The sequence below is a fragment of the Dryobates pubescens genome, chromosome 19 (assembly GCF_014839835.1).
Source record: "Dryobates pubescens isolate bDryPub1 chromosome 19, bDryPub1.pri, whole genome shotgun sequence".
In the NCBI taxonomy this organism is placed as follows: Eukaryota; Metazoa; Chordata; class Aves; order Piciformes; family Picidae; genus Dryobates; species Dryobates pubescens.
In genome coordinates, this window is record NC_071630.1 from 5,093,201 (window position 1) to 5,110,694 (window position 17,494).

Sequence of the window (17,494 nt, forward strand, 5' to 3'; positions counted from 1 at the left end):
AGAAATGGATTTCCTTTGGAAAATGGGGGCAAAAAGATCTATGTGGTAAGCTGCTGTGAAGTGCCAGCCTTGGGGGCTAACATCCTAACTAACACACCTTTACACTGTGAGTAACTGAGATCTGTTCTTTGCTTTTCCCTTTACTCTTTACAGATTGACACTTTGCTTTCCACTTCGTTGACCAAGCAAGATGTGCAGCAGCAAGAGCAGCAGGATCGGTGCAAGGGCTGTAGCTGCTGCAGTGAATCCGTCAGCGTGGATGGTGGTGATGGTGCAGCCTTGCCATGCAGCCTTGCCCTGCAGCCTCGCAGGGGGAATCTCCTTTTGCTTGGCTTGTGCAGGACCCAGGTAGGGGTTTAATCTCTGTCAGAAGGGAAAGGTTGAAAAGTAAATTGTTCAGTCAAAGCTTTTACCTAGTAGCTGAAGATTCTGTCAAAAGTAGACTCTAATAGAGCAGACAGATAAGCAGAAAGCCTCTAATGAAAATAATGGAGGTGGCAAAAAGACTTCCCTTTGTGGAATGCTTTTGTTTGTCCCCTGACAGCGGGAGATTCTGACAGGCACTGCCTTCCTTTTCGCACAGGCGGAGGGTGAGGCTGGGCTCAGCACCTGGGGATGCCACAGCTGGACTAGAGAAGCTGTGTTCCTGGCTGTTTTCTCTCCACTTGGATCAGGACAAAGGTAAAGGCCCTTTCTCTGTACTATAGCTACAGCTAGTAGCTGAGATCAAAGAATGTTTTGTTTCTAAAGCCAGTGCTTTTCTGCAAGTATTACCCCGGGTTCCTCAGCAGCTCAGAACACAGCTCCAGTGCTGGGCTAACGTCACCTTTCGAGTGCCATCCCAACGGCTGCCTGCCTAAGAGTGCCAGGACACTTGCTGGAACTATTGGACGGGATTCGTGTTTGTCTCTCTCTTTTTTCCCAGTGTCCTGATGAGGACTTGCACTGACACAGGTGCAGAAAGCTGAAACCACCCAATGGTTTAATTTATTAGAGCAACAGACAGAAGAGATTTGTGACTGGCAATGATGCAGAGATTTTATTGGCATGAGATGTTCCAGGACAGCTGCCACCTGTATGAAGCAGACAGGAGGAGGCTCCATGCTGCTCTCTTTGCATCTCAGACACATTTTACCTCAGATACCATTTTATCCTCCTGAAGCAACTGCAGCACACTGTGGTGCTCCAGCACTCTACAGTTTACCCTGAAAGCTAATTCCTAGACTTTACAGAGAGAAAGACAGCCAAGTTTTCTCTGTCTAGGTAGACTAGACTCCCAATTCCCTTAACACCTCCCACAGATGCATTCTACAAAACCAACACACATTCTTAGAGACATTTTAGAATACAGCTGGATGAAGATGCAACACAAAACACCCAGTACTTCTTTCTCTACAGTAACGAGCACCAACTGCTCAGGAATACTCAAGATACTTACATAAGTTGTTCTAAAAGGTCTCAGACCCCTCTCATCTGATCAATTGATTTGCTGAATCCTCGTGTAAGTGAGAAAGAGAAGGAACCTTTCCCAGGGAATGGGAGAGGATTTCCTTCCCCCTGGAGTGGACAACAGCTCACAGGCACCCAGGGCTGCTCAGAAGCCTGCCAGACGCCAGGCTCTGCAGGCCACAGCTTCCTGCAGCAACAACAGACCATTTGAACAGCAGTGACATTCAGTAACCTGTGCTGCAAGTGAGAAGCAACAGCTCTCCACTTCTTCAGTTGGAAAGTGGAATGTGCACTAAATACTTCCCAGAAGTGAAACAGAATTTAACCCATACACATACTAAAATGCCTTTCACAGGAAACACAGCCTCAACCTTTAACTCAGCACAGGCTGTAATTACCTTGCACTGTTAGGTTCTTTCCTCCATTTCCATCATTTAATAACCACTAATAAAAGCTACATCTCTGACAGTCTGCTCACACAACTAGTTCTCTTCAAAATGACAGCCCTGACCAGAAAGGAGCATGTTCTGCTGAAGATCTGAACTGGTTTGGCCACCACACCAGTGAGACTCAGACAGCTTTTATTTTTTGCTACCCATTTAGTGACAAGAGCTACAATAACGTCTCCAAAGGTAGATTCCATGATGGAGATCTTAGCTACAGCTGCACTGATCAGGCTCTCTAGGGCAGAGGTTACTCCCTGTAACCGAAAACTCCCTTCAGTTCTAATTACCTCACACCCTGATCTTTCCATCCTTTGCAAGCATCAGGACATTTAAAGCCCCAAGAAAAGCTCTGTGTTGCTCTCCCTGGCAGACAGGCACGGCTGAGCCACAGGTACCTCTGCCTCTGGAAACAAAACCAAGTATTAAAAACCTGCTGTGTCTTGTCTGGCTAAGCTCTTCAACCTGAATATGCAGAAGGGTTTGGTGACAAAACTGCCCTTCCAGAACACAGAGCATGTACTTAGAAGTTTTGCAATTACTAGCATAACATTCCTCCTTTGGGATTGTCACTTGTAAAAGAGATCTAAGAAATGAATGTTTCCTTTTATCTACTCAAGTTTGCTGGCTTAAACAGCACGAATTAAACATGGACATCATTTGAAAATGAAACCTGTCCACTAGATCAAGATCCCAGCGGTGATGAGAACAACGTTTTCAGGACACTCCTCAGCCTTACTGAGATTAACTCACACATGCTGTGGGAAAGACTCGCCCACAAGGTTTATTACTCATCCATTCCAAATAATTACAAGTTTAAATTAGATCATAATCAGGTTTTGAATTCTGTAAGCTGAAAAAAATACAACTCTTTCAGATCTAGCTTTATCAGGGATGCACTGGCAAGTATCTGTAGATAGAATTACTGCCAATCTAGCTCTGCATGCAGGTACTTGAAGCATGCATGTAAAACATTTGTTGTGAAATGTGCAGTTTACATCATCACAAGTCACCCATTCCGTTGCTAGTTATGTTGAAGATAGTGCTGTAAAGCCAGTACATGAAAAAGAATCAGAAGTAAAAGACTTCTGCTATGTAACTCAGCAGTTCCTTTGGGAGTTTGCACTGTTTCAGGCTGATGACATTTTCAGTGAGAGGAAGTCTGGCACACGAGTACAAACACACCCTCCACCGACTGCAAGGCAGTGCAGAGCTGAACCAGGTACTTCCTTGATTCTGTTCATTACACAGCAATGACATTTGAAGCAAGAAAATTCAGTCATGCCCTAAGCAGCAAATCCTTCTAGGACACATTTAAATCACATTAACTGCTAAGAAAGCAGCAGCAGACGTCTGTTTGCACCCTGCACTGAAGCTTGCTGCATCAAACAACCCTGTCCTCACAGTGTTCACATAAAGCTATTAATGGCAGTCTGTTTGCAGCAGGCCTGCAGGAATGCAACCATAGCAGCACCTTAAACCAAACAGGAAGGAGAAAGCTTGCAAGGCCCAGAACGTCGTCAGCGTTTTGGTATGAATGTATTTGGATCATGTTTAAAACCCAGCATGTCAGAAACAAAAGCAGAGAATGCTGTACAACCTTAATGATAAAAGCAAGAACATTGGGTTCACCTCCAAATTGTCACCTCAGTTGAGCACCCTATGTTAATCTGGACTGCATTAGTCCTGTTGACTTACCCTATACTTGAAAGGCTATTTGAAAAATAAACTTAAAAATCCCCAACACCCTAAAATCCAAATCCTGCTGACAGACATCTCTCAAAAAACAAATTCAGATCTGATTAAGCAGGTGAGAGCATGGGTTAGCAGGGTAAGGATTTACAACAGTGGAAGGCAGTCATCTCTCTCTGTTCTGTTGCCTGTACACAATCAAGGTACCTCTGACTCACAGGGAAATTCAGCCTTTTGCACGTGTGCCTTGGAATAAAAAGCTGTAAGCAGCATCAGTGTTATACATTAAGGTACAGACAGGAATTGTTCAAACCTAGAAGAGGTCTCACAAAGCTTGCTTTATAACCGTGTAAATTACAGCTGCAAATATGTATTTTAAGATTTCATATCTGTTGGAAGTGAATTTTTTTTAGACACAAACAGCTTTGCATAGCTAAGAACATGTAGTGTTAGTAAACACCAGCTTCAAACTACCAATTTCTCTAGGCTGAGAATTGCTCCCTACCCAGAGCAGGAAGAAGCGTATTAGCAGGAAGAGATGCAACTAAAGCCAAAACTAGAATATACATCTACTGCCATACAAACTTCTAGTGTTGTGACCAACAAATGGGGAAGATAACGAGAGACCTCTCATTTCCAGCGGTTTTGTGCTCAAGTTCTCACAGAACACATGTGCCAAATTTGCTGTTTTATTTGTTTGGTTTTTTAGATACTAAAGAAAAGCTCAAGTCAAGCTACAAACTACTAATTCGATTTTAGAGTAGCATTATACAGGCATTCAGCTCAAGGCTCAGCAAACACAGGGTAACAGGCTTAAGCAGGAAATGCACAGAGTCCATGTAACATTAGTACCACTTCCAGATAAACACTTCTGCTAAGCGGCTAGGGAGAATCTGATGTTACTTTTGTTTAGCAGTTCAATGGACACAAGAGAGAATGAACAAAGTAAGAAGCCACTGACCGATACTTACAATAGAGACAGTGCCTTGAAAATCAAATCAGAGACAAACTGCAGAAAAAGGGAGAGAAGGATCATTTCAGCACTACCAGAAATAGCTCCGACTGAAGTTTAAAACAACAGCCCAAGTAGGAAATGAGCCTTTTAAAAGCACTTGCTCAAAAGAATCGCTTCAAAGCTGAAGGATTTGTAGCATTAAGTAACATTATTATTTCAGATCAGCTCTCATTAGGTTTACTGTGGGACTCAGCAAACTATGAAGTCTGGTTGCATTCTTCATCTTTTCACAAAATATTTATTAAATCCAAAGTGAGTGAGAGATGGCAGCAGCGTGGCACCCAAAGTGACAAATCATTCCCAGAGAATCAAATTCCTGAAGATTGAAGTTAATTTTGGTCAGAATGAGACATTTAATAATTTCCCAACACTGCCCTTTCAATAAACAATGTCATGATGCACTTACTGTTCAGACTTTAATGGAAAGGGAAAGGTATTTGCATGTTCTAGTAAAACACACAAAGCTCATAAATACCTTTAATTACAAAGTACAATAAATAACAGTTACATTGTAAGATTGTGCCCACACAAACCTTAGGTTTTTTTCTGATAGTCACTGATGTTAAGAGCTTTGGTTTACACTGTAAGAACCTGCCAATTCTCATTCTGATCTGTGAAGCAGTTTCAAAGTTCTTTAAATGCTAGCTGGTCTCTCAGATGGCTACAGTTCAAAGCCTTCTGCTCCTCATCACCTTTCTCTTACAGAGAGAAGACTGATCTTCTAAATCCAGAGGTAATGCACAGTGTCTCACTTCTGCATTCTAAAAACGCAGTTTTACCCAACCGGATTGATAGTAACTGCTTCTCTTTCCTGTGTCTATAGGCAACTTACACATGGGAGAAAGACACAAATGTATGAAGAAATGTTCTCTGGGATTCCAGCCAGGGGCAAGAAAGAAGATACAAAATTATTGCAACAGAATAAATTAACCTAATTTTGTCATTTCTCTTATTTCAAAGGAGGCAGAGAAGCACGAATCAATCCTATGTTCAAAATAAACTGAATCACAAGTGGTGCCTTCCTTTTCCTAACATACCCCTCCTTTAAGATCAGAACTCTAGGCACTGTGAAACCTGGGAGGGTTTCCCCAAAGCAGAACCACTCTACTCCTGGGGGGAACTGCAACATTCCTTTCTGCAGTTTCCTCAGGCAAAGACTGGAAGTGTCTGAACTCACACCTAGAAATGCTGAAAAACTGAAGAGGCAGCACAGCTGTGGTTTCAGGAGATTTTCAGGAGGAAAGGATGAGTTTTGGGGTTAATCTAACTAGATTACTGCCAGGAGAACTAGAGCCGCTTGCCATATCAGCATCATGTGGCAATTTGAAGAGTGGTAGAAGAGACAAAAAACCCCAACCAAACCAGTATTGCTCATTTTCAACAAAACAAGCTAGCTGCAATGGATGAGTAACTTAACTCCCACATCCTTGAGGATATGAAGCACAAAGCACAGCAAGTCTTCAAAAACTAAGGCTTGGATGTACATTTACTGATGGGCTGCCTAGGAAATACGCAGCCAATACCTCTCCGCTCACAGTGGAGGAGTAAAGTCTGTTACAGGCCCAGGAATTTGACACAAAGGTTTTACCTTTTCATTTAAGGTAAAAGAAACTAAAACCTGTCCAGGACAAAACCAGAGGCCTACATTTTGCAGCTACAAGAGATAAAAATTGCTTAAGGCCAAATTCCCACATACATTCACAATGCAAATGAAAAACATTGCAAACAATGAAGGGCAAAATGAACACCGAAAAAGCAACCATGATCCAAGACGTTTCTTCTCTGAAAACTCAAGTTTATCTAAATTTGACTATACCCAGAAAACCTCTCAAAGCTGCAGAACCAAAGGCTACAGATCCATGTGCAAAACCAAGATACAGCTGTTCTGAAAGGGTTTCTGTGAACTCATCTCCCAGCTCTGTGGTACAGATTCCAATTGGGTTTGGAAGTGATAATTCCAAGAACAGGAGTCTGGGTGAATGAGCATTTTAGAGAATTGCATTTCCTATTTATAAAGATTTCTGTTAGGATAAGAGAGGTAACATTTCCCAACTTGTATCTTAATAAAGCTAGGAGAATTTCAGTGAAAACAAGTTATTCCAGTCTTTGAGGCACACACATCATACATTTACGTCTTACAGACAGAAATAATTCAAGCAAATCCCTCACAAAGACTCTAAAAATGTTAGTCCCTTTTATTACACCAGCTACAAGGATGACACACTAACTCTCCCTATGCTTATGTATTCCAAGTCCTTTTCCTACCTTTCAAAGAGCATTGATGCCATTCAGGGGAAAAAAAAAAGAAAAGGAAGTACTGCTTACTACACTTTCAAAACAGTATCAACAATTCAAGAGCCTGTGTCTAGAGGGTTGGGCAGGTATTTGGCAAATACCAACTTATGCAGAGAGAGAAAGAGATGTGAAGGCATAAAGAGAAGACAATATAGCTTATCATGTTCATGCTGGGTTTAAAATACAAGCTACTAAAAAAAGTAAACAGAAGTAGCTTATACTAATAGAATCCTCCCTGTAAGTTCAGAGAAGTATCTGAATTAGACAGGCCAGGGTTTTGGTCCAGCACATTGGAACCATACATGTAAGCCAGAAATAGAGAGATGTATGTGTGTATATATATATGTATATATATATACACACAGAGAGAGAGAGAGAAAACAACTTCAAAAGTTCTTCTGTTTGAATGAAAGCAGTATCACCTTTGTAAAGAAGGTTGAGGGGAAAAAAACCATAGGCACCACATAGATCTTTTTTAAGGTTCAAATGTACATGAACATATTACAGTTCCCCACTCCCCCCCTATTTATACACACATAGCTTATAGAAAGTTACATATTCAAGAGTACCTTCAGCATGGAAAGTCTCTTAGGCCAACTGCTCACAATAGTTACATTCAATAATGCGAAGTGGCTAACTTGGACAAGTCATCTCTCCCACCCCAATAAGTTAATTTCAAACCACAGGAACCAGTTATATTTGTAGTACTCAATGGCTGGGCTTATCAGAGCTCTGAAACAAGGAGCACAGCTCTTCACAGGTCTGTGTTTCTACTGAACTGAACTGGGACTCCATTGTATTCCAGGCTAAGTCAGCCAGAAGAAAGTCATCCATTGCTGTCTGTGTCTCATTGCTGGTAAGGAATAAACTCCCTAGATTCTCAAAGCAGCTATCCATAGTCTGTGTTTCAGCACTGCTGAGCTGGACTTTGCTTTCAAGATTCTGAGCAGGTATGACTTTAGTAGATGGGTATACTTCTGTCTGGGTTTCTGTATCAGATGAATCAGTACTCATAGAGAAACTAGACTGCTTCAGAATACTTCCTAAAGGCAGATGGGTATTGGTGTCCAAAAAGAAATTCAAGTCTGTCTGTGTCTGTGTATCAAACATCTCCAGACCTAAGAAGTTAGAATTTCCTCGGCAGCTATACGATTGTGTGGCACTATCTGAAAGTAAGAAATCAGTCTGAGTTTCAATGTCCAGTGACTCCAAAACTGGCTCAGAGTTTAGGGTACCAAGCTCACTCTCTTCAGTCTGAGTTTGGATATTGGATGCTGAAAAGAACTCTTCAATGTCGAAATCTATTCCTGTGCTCTGTGATGGACCTGAGGGCAGCTGAGTGTCAGCATTAGAACTTGTCTCAGACAAAAGGCCACGATTATCCAGAGTCTGGCCAGGCATGTTTCCTGAAAAGATGTTTTCCAGATCACTTAGTAGGTCCATTGTCTGGGTTTGATTATCCATTGTATTTTGAGGTGGAAGTATATTAGTCTGTGTATTGAAACCAATGAGGGATTCAGACTTCCCTGCATCTTGATTCAGGCTCTTGCTGTTACTCCTTTGCAGCAAGGTTTGATCTAGGTTTGCAGGCATTAAATTGTTTTCCGGAAGTTCGATGGGAGTGGAAACATTGTAAGATGAATGAACATTGTCAAAGATGTCACTGCACATTACTGCCTGGTCCATTTGCACCCTTCCATCAATAGAGTCCTGTGTCCTACTGGTTTGAGTCTCCCTAGAGATGCCACACGTTGGAAAACAAACCTGGCTAAAAGCATCGGTCTGAGCAGCTATGGATGAAGTCAGTTTGGAAGCCGGCAGCAGCGTCTGTGTTTGTACACTGATGGGCAATGACACCTGTGAACTGAATGACAGATCTGTCTGAGAGCAAGAGGAGACAGAGGAACTGGGAGTCCAGGCTGCAGCTGGCACAAAGTTCTGTGAAATACAAGATAAATCAGTCTGTATATTTATTGAAGAAATTTTGTTCTTGTGACAACCATTCCCCAGCTCTTGTCCTGCGTTATTTGGCGTAACTTTATCCAACTCAACTTGCACACCAGTACTTACTGGTTCATGATCACCAGAATTTGTCACTTTTGAAACAGGCATGCTATCTTTAAATACAAGTGTTTCTGCCTCCAGTGCTGGAATCAGAATTCCTATGGATTGAGGCAGTAAATGAACAGTACTTACAACTGAACCTTGATTATCAACAGCCACTACAGCAGGTTTGACGGAAGAGTCTGTTGCAGAGACATAGACAGGCAAGGGGGCAAGCTGCATCACTGGAAGTTTAACCAAAGCCACCTTGGGCTTTGGTAAAAGCATCTTCGGTGTGCATTTTGGCTGCATTTGGCTCGTGCAGTTCGAGCGGCAAGAGCTTTCAAGGGAGGCCACTAGTTTCACTTCAGAGGACTCCAGTTCCTGAGTGCCAGGGTTATTACTGTGTGTACTGATGAGTGCTTCATTTGCCTTCTCTGCCAACTGCTGATTATGTATGGAGGTTTCCATTTTCCTTTTCTTACTAGGAGGATCCCTGTGAACATGAGATCAATAATTTATTCTCCTTTCAAGCACAAAACATCTGCTTTCCATTCTTTTGAGTCACTGCATTGAAAATAGGAACTGAAGTCACAGATGAGGTTGGATATGAGAAGACAAGTAATCTTGATTAAAACATAGAAAGGCTCCACAAACTTCAATTTTGTAACATTTCATTCCTCACTCTTTCCACTTTAAAAAGGCAGGAAGGTCACCTCTTTTATGAAGACCTATTTCTAAATGGAGGTAGGCGATTAGGTGATTTCTTTCCCCTTGTACATTAAGCACTCTGACTTGAAGACATTTAATTTGTTGCTCTGATGCTAACTAAGATTGAACATTGAAAGGACAGTGGCTCTTAATGTGCAGGTGAAGGAAACTTCATGGAAACTGAAGATACAGTTAGCACTCCTTCACACACAACTTAATTTTGCAGCTGTGGAATCTCCAAGACAGGCAGCCTAATGCCTCAGGAAACAGATTACCCATTATGAAATATATGGACAGGTGAAGACAACTATAAATACAAACATGCATATATAGGCATTAAAAAAACACACATTAAAAAACAAAAAGGAATCCACTAATACTTGCAAAGATTAGTAGACTATAAAGGAAAATGAACTGCATTCCACACCAGTTATCACCTATAAACATTGCCAAATCATCTCTGCTCTCGCAGAACTGTAGAAGCAGATGCAACAAGCACCACAAGCACTTACACCATGCAGTGCAGTGCCATTGGTACCTTTTGGGTTGTATTTAAGGAAACCTGACCTTATTAATTACACAATCATTACTTCCTTCAACAAAACAGAAACTACTACAAGCAGCAGAACAAAGAAACTGCAAACCACTTTATAGCTGACACAATGTGAGCCTGTTTCCAATGGAACTGACAGAAAGCAGACAAGAAGCCAGTACATGGGAAATAAAGGACATGGTTATGAATGTAAATATCATTGTTTAACTGCTTTACTTTTACCTGTGTTCTGCAGGAATTTCATGGCCAGTTCTGTAAATGTGGGACAGCAGTGCTGTTCTGCTGGCATAAGGACACCCACAAGTGCATTGGAAAGTCTTGCCACAGACTTCTATGTGTCGCTTCAGATACCATTCTGTACCATAGGAGTTACTACACTTATCACATTTGTGCTTCTTTTCAGCATGCATTTTCATAAAGTGCTAGAACACACAATGAAAAGGAAACATTACCTGTCAGCTGAGAAAAAACAGAAAACCATGTTTAGGGGAGACATGATTTGCATTATTTTTAGGTGTTGAATAGCACTGAAGAGTAGAATTAACATTTTTCTTGTTAAAGTCTTATTAGGAGTAATTTACAAGCTTAAAGAAATCAAGAGAAAGACATTAAAGTTTGCAAATCTGCTTGGGCTATGTGCATCTGAAAACACTCTAAGCAAAATAAACCAAAACATCACAAACATTTATGTGTCCCAATGCTATCGGAGGTTTCCTAAGGGCATTAATACATCTACAGATGAATCTTCCCAAAGAGTCTACTAAGTAGATGTGGCAACACGTGCACAGAGGATCTACAATTGAGTAAATACATTTAAGTCAAACAGGTCAACTTCAGAGCAAACACCAGAACTTCTCCTTTTTGTTTATGGCACCAAGTGCCAGCCAGTCACCTCCTATGGCTCACCCTAACTGAACATATCTGAATGCAAATGTGCACAGCCTTTGGAGTAAAGACAATGATGACTAAATCAGCACAAAAAGGATACTTCAGGAAATAGGAATACCTGTTTTACAAGAGAAAATTGGGAAAATGGTCTGTTTGGTCCTCTAGGGCAGCCTTCAATAGGACAGCAGTAGAATTTCTGTGACGTTTTCAAACCCTTCCTTATCGGTGCGTTACGTTTTCCATCCTGAAAAACAGCCAGGTGAGACGTTGACAAGTCTACAAGTTAAAGACAATGTTCCAAATGTTCATCAACTATGGATCACTGAATTTCACCTCGGTGAGCTGAAGGCACTTTCTTAAGTTTAAATGGGAGTTTTCACCTATATGGCTGGTACTTTGCAAATACACTGTCAAAATAACCAAGTGAAATTATCTCAAGCTCTACAGAGTCGTGGGACTGTACTATTTACTTTTGCCAATATACTCACTGCCCCAAGCCAATTACAACTGCCAAAAAGCTTTCCCTACAGATACTACACTATGCTGCCAACTCAGTGTGGTTTTTACTTGTTAGTAGCAGTCTGCTTCAAGCTCCACTAAAATTAGTCACAGGCTGTGTAACACAACACTTCCCTGACACTGGAATTCTGTTGGCTCTATTTAGGATTTACTTGTAATAAAATGAAGGATGTCAAGCACACTGCCACTTAGTTCAGATAATAAGCCAAATTTCACTTCAGTCTGTGAAACTAACAACTGATGTGCTGTTCTTGAGCCTCCAAACCTTACGACTGGCATACCTGAGCTTGCCACATGATCTGCCTCACTGACCACACAATGCACACAACAGAAGAAAGGGACACAACTTGCTCTGTGAGACTCTCAACAAGGCATGTAAAAAGGACACACTAATCAGATGTCTGGGTTGTTAAACCACACAGAATTTATTCCTGTTGAGAAGACAGCCATGGAAACCAGACAAGATGCATCCGTCTAGACGTAGCCTATCTCAGAGTCTCAGTGGAAACATCAGACATCTGTGTTTAAGCAAAAAAGTAAAAATGAACTATTGAGAATTTGATGCTCAGAGTAGCTGTGAGTCTCCTTATGTCCTGAGACTGAGTGGGAGGCCAATCAAGCCTGCAGAGTCAGTTACAGTAGCCCAGAGGCATCCCCAAGGTGACTACTCAGGGAAGAATGACTGGCCCATGCCCTGTTTGAGCTCTGCCCCGATTTTCCTCAGCATGATGTTGCTGACGGTAAGCACAGGAAGGGGTGGAATGCTGATTAGTGTACTGGTCACTCCCTTCGTTCACTCCCTACCTACCTTCTTCGGGCAAATCTCCAGCTGCTTTGTGTTGACACAGATTAGACCAAACATAGCACAAAGCACAACATTCTTCCCATGTGAAGCAAACAGAAAGCACGCACCACAGCTGCCAGGACACAAAGGGTTTCACTGCTCACTCCCCTGCTTCTTACCTATCTATAGTTAGTCATAGCCAAACAACTCTGTTCCGAAGTACTTGGGCCTGGTTTTTGAAGCATTCCTTTCATTTGCACTTCAGGAATACCGAGAAGCAGATGAGTGAAACACTTCAATGTCTTTGCTTTTCTTCAAATCATCTCTCAATCTAGGATACTTGGTCTAAAATATAATCTCTTCAAGCAGTATTTCAGTTATATTTCCAATTTCCAGAATTTCCATCATTGTTCAGCTGCCAGTTCATCAAGAAGATCAGGAATAATTCTCTAAGAAGGGAATTTTCATCCACTGCTTTAATCTTCTAAGCATTTTTATGTACAGCAGTTTCCCCCATGGACAAGCCATTCATAAAGAGTCCTGTTTTATCTCTGCTGAGCAAGTACTGTGATTATTTTTGCATCTCATAGAGCCACTGCCCAAAACAGGAATATGACTCAAAGAAATCCAGTTGTTCCAGCCCCACTACACCCAATTACACTTTTTAACCCTGAATTTACCCAGAAATACTTTGACCAGATGCCAGTGTCAAAGTCCTCAGATGAAAAAGAGATTTGCCTTTAAGACAAAACTATGTTTAGTCTCTCCCATTGCAGATGAAATCAGTATGCTTAGTAAGTGGCAACTGGAGTTCCTTGCTGCTAACCAAGAAGATATTCAATGTGCCTTACACTTAATAGCACAACCCAGTGAACAACAAGGCAACATGACAAAACCTACTGTCAGGTTATTTAAAACTACTTAAGTACTAAGGTATAGAACAATACCAAGTGTATGAAAGCTATATAACCATTAGGATGCTTCTTTAATGGTTGAAACATGGTTGCAATCTGTGCCTCAACATCCATTTGTTGAAACAAGTTGAGAGATACTCTGCACATGTAAGTAACCTTATCCAAAGACTTCTTTCTTGCCTAAATCTCCTTCATCTGCAGCACTGGTTTTGGTATCAAAAGATGCCACTGGTGCTGCTTTTATTAATGAAAATTAACCAAGTCAATCTTCCTTCTATTCAGCACTACTACGTTCTTTCCTTCCCCAATAGCTTCTCACCATCTCATCTGTGATGCTGCCTCTTCACTAATTCCTCATACTTCATTAACAAATACAATCTACAAATCTGTTTTTGCCTGAGGAATCCATAATCTCTTAACTGAAACACTAATACTAATACATTAGTTCAAGTCCATCTCTTTCTGGAGAAACAGAGTAACAGACACCTAGACTTCTAGATTCAAGATGCACCCCCAAGCCAAGCCATGATTTTTTATCTATGTTACAGAAGCCTTCAGCCTCAGTAACATCTTACTCTCAATTACAAAGCCTTTGGAATGAGTTTGATGTTCCTGAAAATCTGCACTCATCCATACTTTATCCAAGCTGCCACAAGATGTAGTAGTTAGGTATATGAAGTATATTATAATTCTACAAGGGACTGACAGTTATGTGGGCAAGTGGTGAGGAAACATTTCCTCACCTTTCATACCCCAAACAGAAGTTACATAACTGGCGAGCTGCAGCCCCCCCTGGCTTCTGCATGCACTTGGAACACAAGCTCACAGCTGCAAGGACTGTCTGCTGAACCTGAGCAAACACCTTCAACTTCTGCTACAACTCCCTTCACACACCATGTGAGATAGAACACACAGAGCTGTTAGTGCATGAGGAAGTCAATTGAGAAAAAGCAGAGACTGGAGATGGCAAATATTCTTTTTACTGCTACTGCCTTTTGTTCATCACAAATAATCATCTGTAACACACACCTGATTCTGTAATTCACAAAACAAAGTTGTTTATTGTCTGCCCACTGGAGCTGCATTGTCAGCATACAGCCATGAATGCCCTGCTTGAAGTTTTCCAGGAATGGGATTTATCCTCAGACATTTGGCAGTATGATTTTGAGAGAAGCAGAGACATCTTTCTGCAAGGCCCACACTTGAACACACAACTTGCTGAACTGGGACTCTCCTCCTCTCAGCACATGCTGCGTTTTCCCAGGAGTACTATGATAATGAGAGCTTGTTTCCAAAATGGTATCCATCTAGGGTGTTTTTTTTTTTTTTGGCTCACAGACATTTAAAACAAAAAAAAAACCAAACAAAAACCCCAGTACAAAAGCATTTGGATTGTGATGACTTGCCAACTGCTAAGGGTAGGAAACGCTGTATGTTTGCACAGCACTCAATGAGTGAAGCTCTAATGTCTTAGAGCAGAAAGAGAAACCGTAAGCAAATGAAATAACAGAAACCCAGAGAACTGCCTTAGCAATATTTAATGCTGGTACAAACCCGGTTATTTTCTAGGGGCAATTTTAGTGAAGTTCTCAATAGGACTGGCACACGCTCATATGCGATCACGCTCTTCTTACTTGGGGAAAGATTCACTCAACGAGAGAGTTATTCACCTTTGGAATACCCCACCCCCTAGTCTTACTACACTTCACAGTTAACCCCAGCGAAGCCAAGCACTACCGTCGCCCCTCTGGCCCGCACACGGCCGCAAGCCCCCGAGGGGCCTCGCTTTCCCGCCCAGCAGGGGCAGATCCCCTCACCCGCCGCAGTGGGCGGGGGCCGGCGGCCTACGGCTCGGGGCGACTCTTCGCAGCGGGGCAGGGGCGGGAGAAGGCCCAGGCGCCAGAGGCTGGCGGGCGAGATCGGACCTCCGGCAGGAACCCGCGCTGGCCTCGGGCCGCAGCAGAAGAAAGAGCTGCGCCATTACAGAGCCCCCACAGACCAAGGTGAGGGGTAGGGCGACCTCCCTCACCGCAGCCCCCGCGGCGGTCATCAGCAGGGAGACGCCCGGCCGGGCAGCGAGTCCGGCTTCGCCTCACCGCGCAGCGGGCCCGAGTCAGGGCGGCGGCGGTACCTGGACCGGGTGGGCCTTGCTGAGGTGCATGTTGAGGGCCGGGCTGTTAGGCAGGACCTTGCCGCAACCGGGCACCGTGCACAGGATGTTGGTCCTCACTTGGGACAGCTCTGTCACCGAGGGCCGCACCAGCTCGCCGGCGGGCGGCAGGTCCCCTACGGGCACAGCCGCTGGGGCCGGGGGCCGCCCCAACCCCCCGCCACGCCGCCCGGCTGCAGCCGCCGCCATGTTGCTGTCAGCTGCTCGGCCCCGCACTTCCGGGGGCGGCCGCCAATAGGCATCGCCACTGCTGAATATTCAGCAGGCGCGGGGGCCGGCCCCGCCCCCTGCGTCAGCGTCTGGCCGAGAGCAGCGGCGCAGGGAACGAGGAAACCGAGCGGGGAAACGGGGAACGCTTTCCGCGTATGGAAACGAATAGGGATGCAGACGCGAAAGAACACGTGAAGCTAGCGCCTGTGAGAAAGCACTTGTACCAGCCCTGGCTCGTTACCCCTCCAGGTTAAGATGAGACTGCAGCATCTTCTCTGCCCAGGAGACAGTGGCCACTTCTGTACTTGTGTAGAGTTGCATTTCAAAGAACCAAGGATACCATGGAGAGACTTCCCCCTAAAGCTTGGCCACCCAAGAGAAAAAAATAAAAATGTATGACGCCTTGAGGTGGAGAAGAGTTAGGTGATGCACATAGCTCCCAGGATGCACTGAGATCTCGTGTTCATTGTACAGCAGTGTTAGCGCTGCTAGTGATTAACAAATACATGTCTGCGTGCCTGGAAATGCTGCATAGTCCGTGGAAGTGCCCTGGTTACAGGAATTTAGAAAGAGAAGATGAAATGTATATTTGAATATCTGACCAACTTTGTGGTTGTTCAGAGGAGATGGAGACTGCCTTTCCCAGAAAAAAAGGCAGAAGCAGGCAAAGGAGCAGATCCAAAATACTCTACCTTTATAATAAATCATCATCTCAGGCATTTTGAGTTGTTTGGGAAAGAGCAGTAGGAAGACGTTGCACAGGCTGAAATGCACCCTGGAATGTTAATGGTTCTGACCCATAGAAGACTCTGTGAGGGTATGCTTAGAGCCAACTCAACGTCTATCACATTTTGTGCGTCACAGAACCTGGAATTGTTTCAGAATCCTGACATTACGTTAAATATTTTGGCAAACTTAAACTTAAATCACAGAGGTGGAAAGATATCACTAGCAGATAGTCATAACCAGACCTCTTTTTACATGCAAGTTACACAGAGATGCTGAAAAACAGCATACTAATGTTTGGGTTGCTCCAAGTAACATTTCTAAGTCAGGCCAAACAAACTTCTATGAGGAGACTTAATTTACACATTTATTTACAGTTTGTAAAACAAAATCATTTCCATACAACCTCTCAAAGCATTTGCACTGTGCAGTTATGAAGACTGGCTCTGCACATTGACATACCCAAAGTGAATCAGAAATTCCATGTACTTGAAGCACATAGAAAAGTTCCAGGTAATAGAATTAAGAGAAAACACCTGCACACTGACATGATCTTCAGATAGAGTCCATCTCAAAAATGATGCAGCAAATTACAGAAAAATATGTTCAACAATAACAATTTACCAGCTCTAAAGAACTCCAGTGTAAAGCTGTTGTTGCTGTCTTGATTCTCCAAACACAAAACCAGTGGTAGCAAAGATTACAGAAGGATCGAATCTTAATTGAGATATTCTAAAACGTGGACTTCCTCAAAATCTATATTCCAAGAGTCCCTTCCCTATGCCCTGTAATGGCCTTTGAGTCTAATCTTCATCGACTAAGTGAAAAACATGCCTGACCTGCATAAAGATAGTTCCACTTGAGTGGGACTATTCACATGTTCAAAGTGGGACACCTAATCTGTTGTGCTGCTGAACTGAAGCCCAAATAAGGCAGCCAGTTACAATATCTTAGCCATTTACAGCTATGGTAGGAAACTGCACAGCTACAGCTGTCTTACTGTTGCTTTAAGCTTTAGCTAGCTTCAACTTCACAAATTAAGAATGCAGTTAAGAGCAGTCATCACATTTAAATATGAAATA

General features: G+C 42.8%; 1 protein-coding gene across 1 annotated transcript; it reads right to left on the reverse strand.

Moving 5' to 3' along the window:
- Positions 1-7,263: 7,263 nt before the first annotated feature.
- On the reverse strand, positions 7,264-15,678 carry ATMIN (ATM interactor). The gene is made up of 4 exons (XM_054169968.1): positions 15,438-15,678; positions 11,208-11,333; positions 10,424-10,623; positions 7,264-9,433 (listed from the first exon to the last, which is right to left on the reverse strand). Exons 1-4 carry the CDS (start codon positions 15,663-15,665, stop codon positions 7,603-7,605), a joined length of 2,385 nt encoding a protein of 794 aa, XP_054025943.1. The 5' UTR covers positions 15,666-15,678; the 3' UTR covers positions 7,264-7,602.
- Between the last annotated feature and the right edge of the window lie 1,816 nt (positions 15,679-17,494).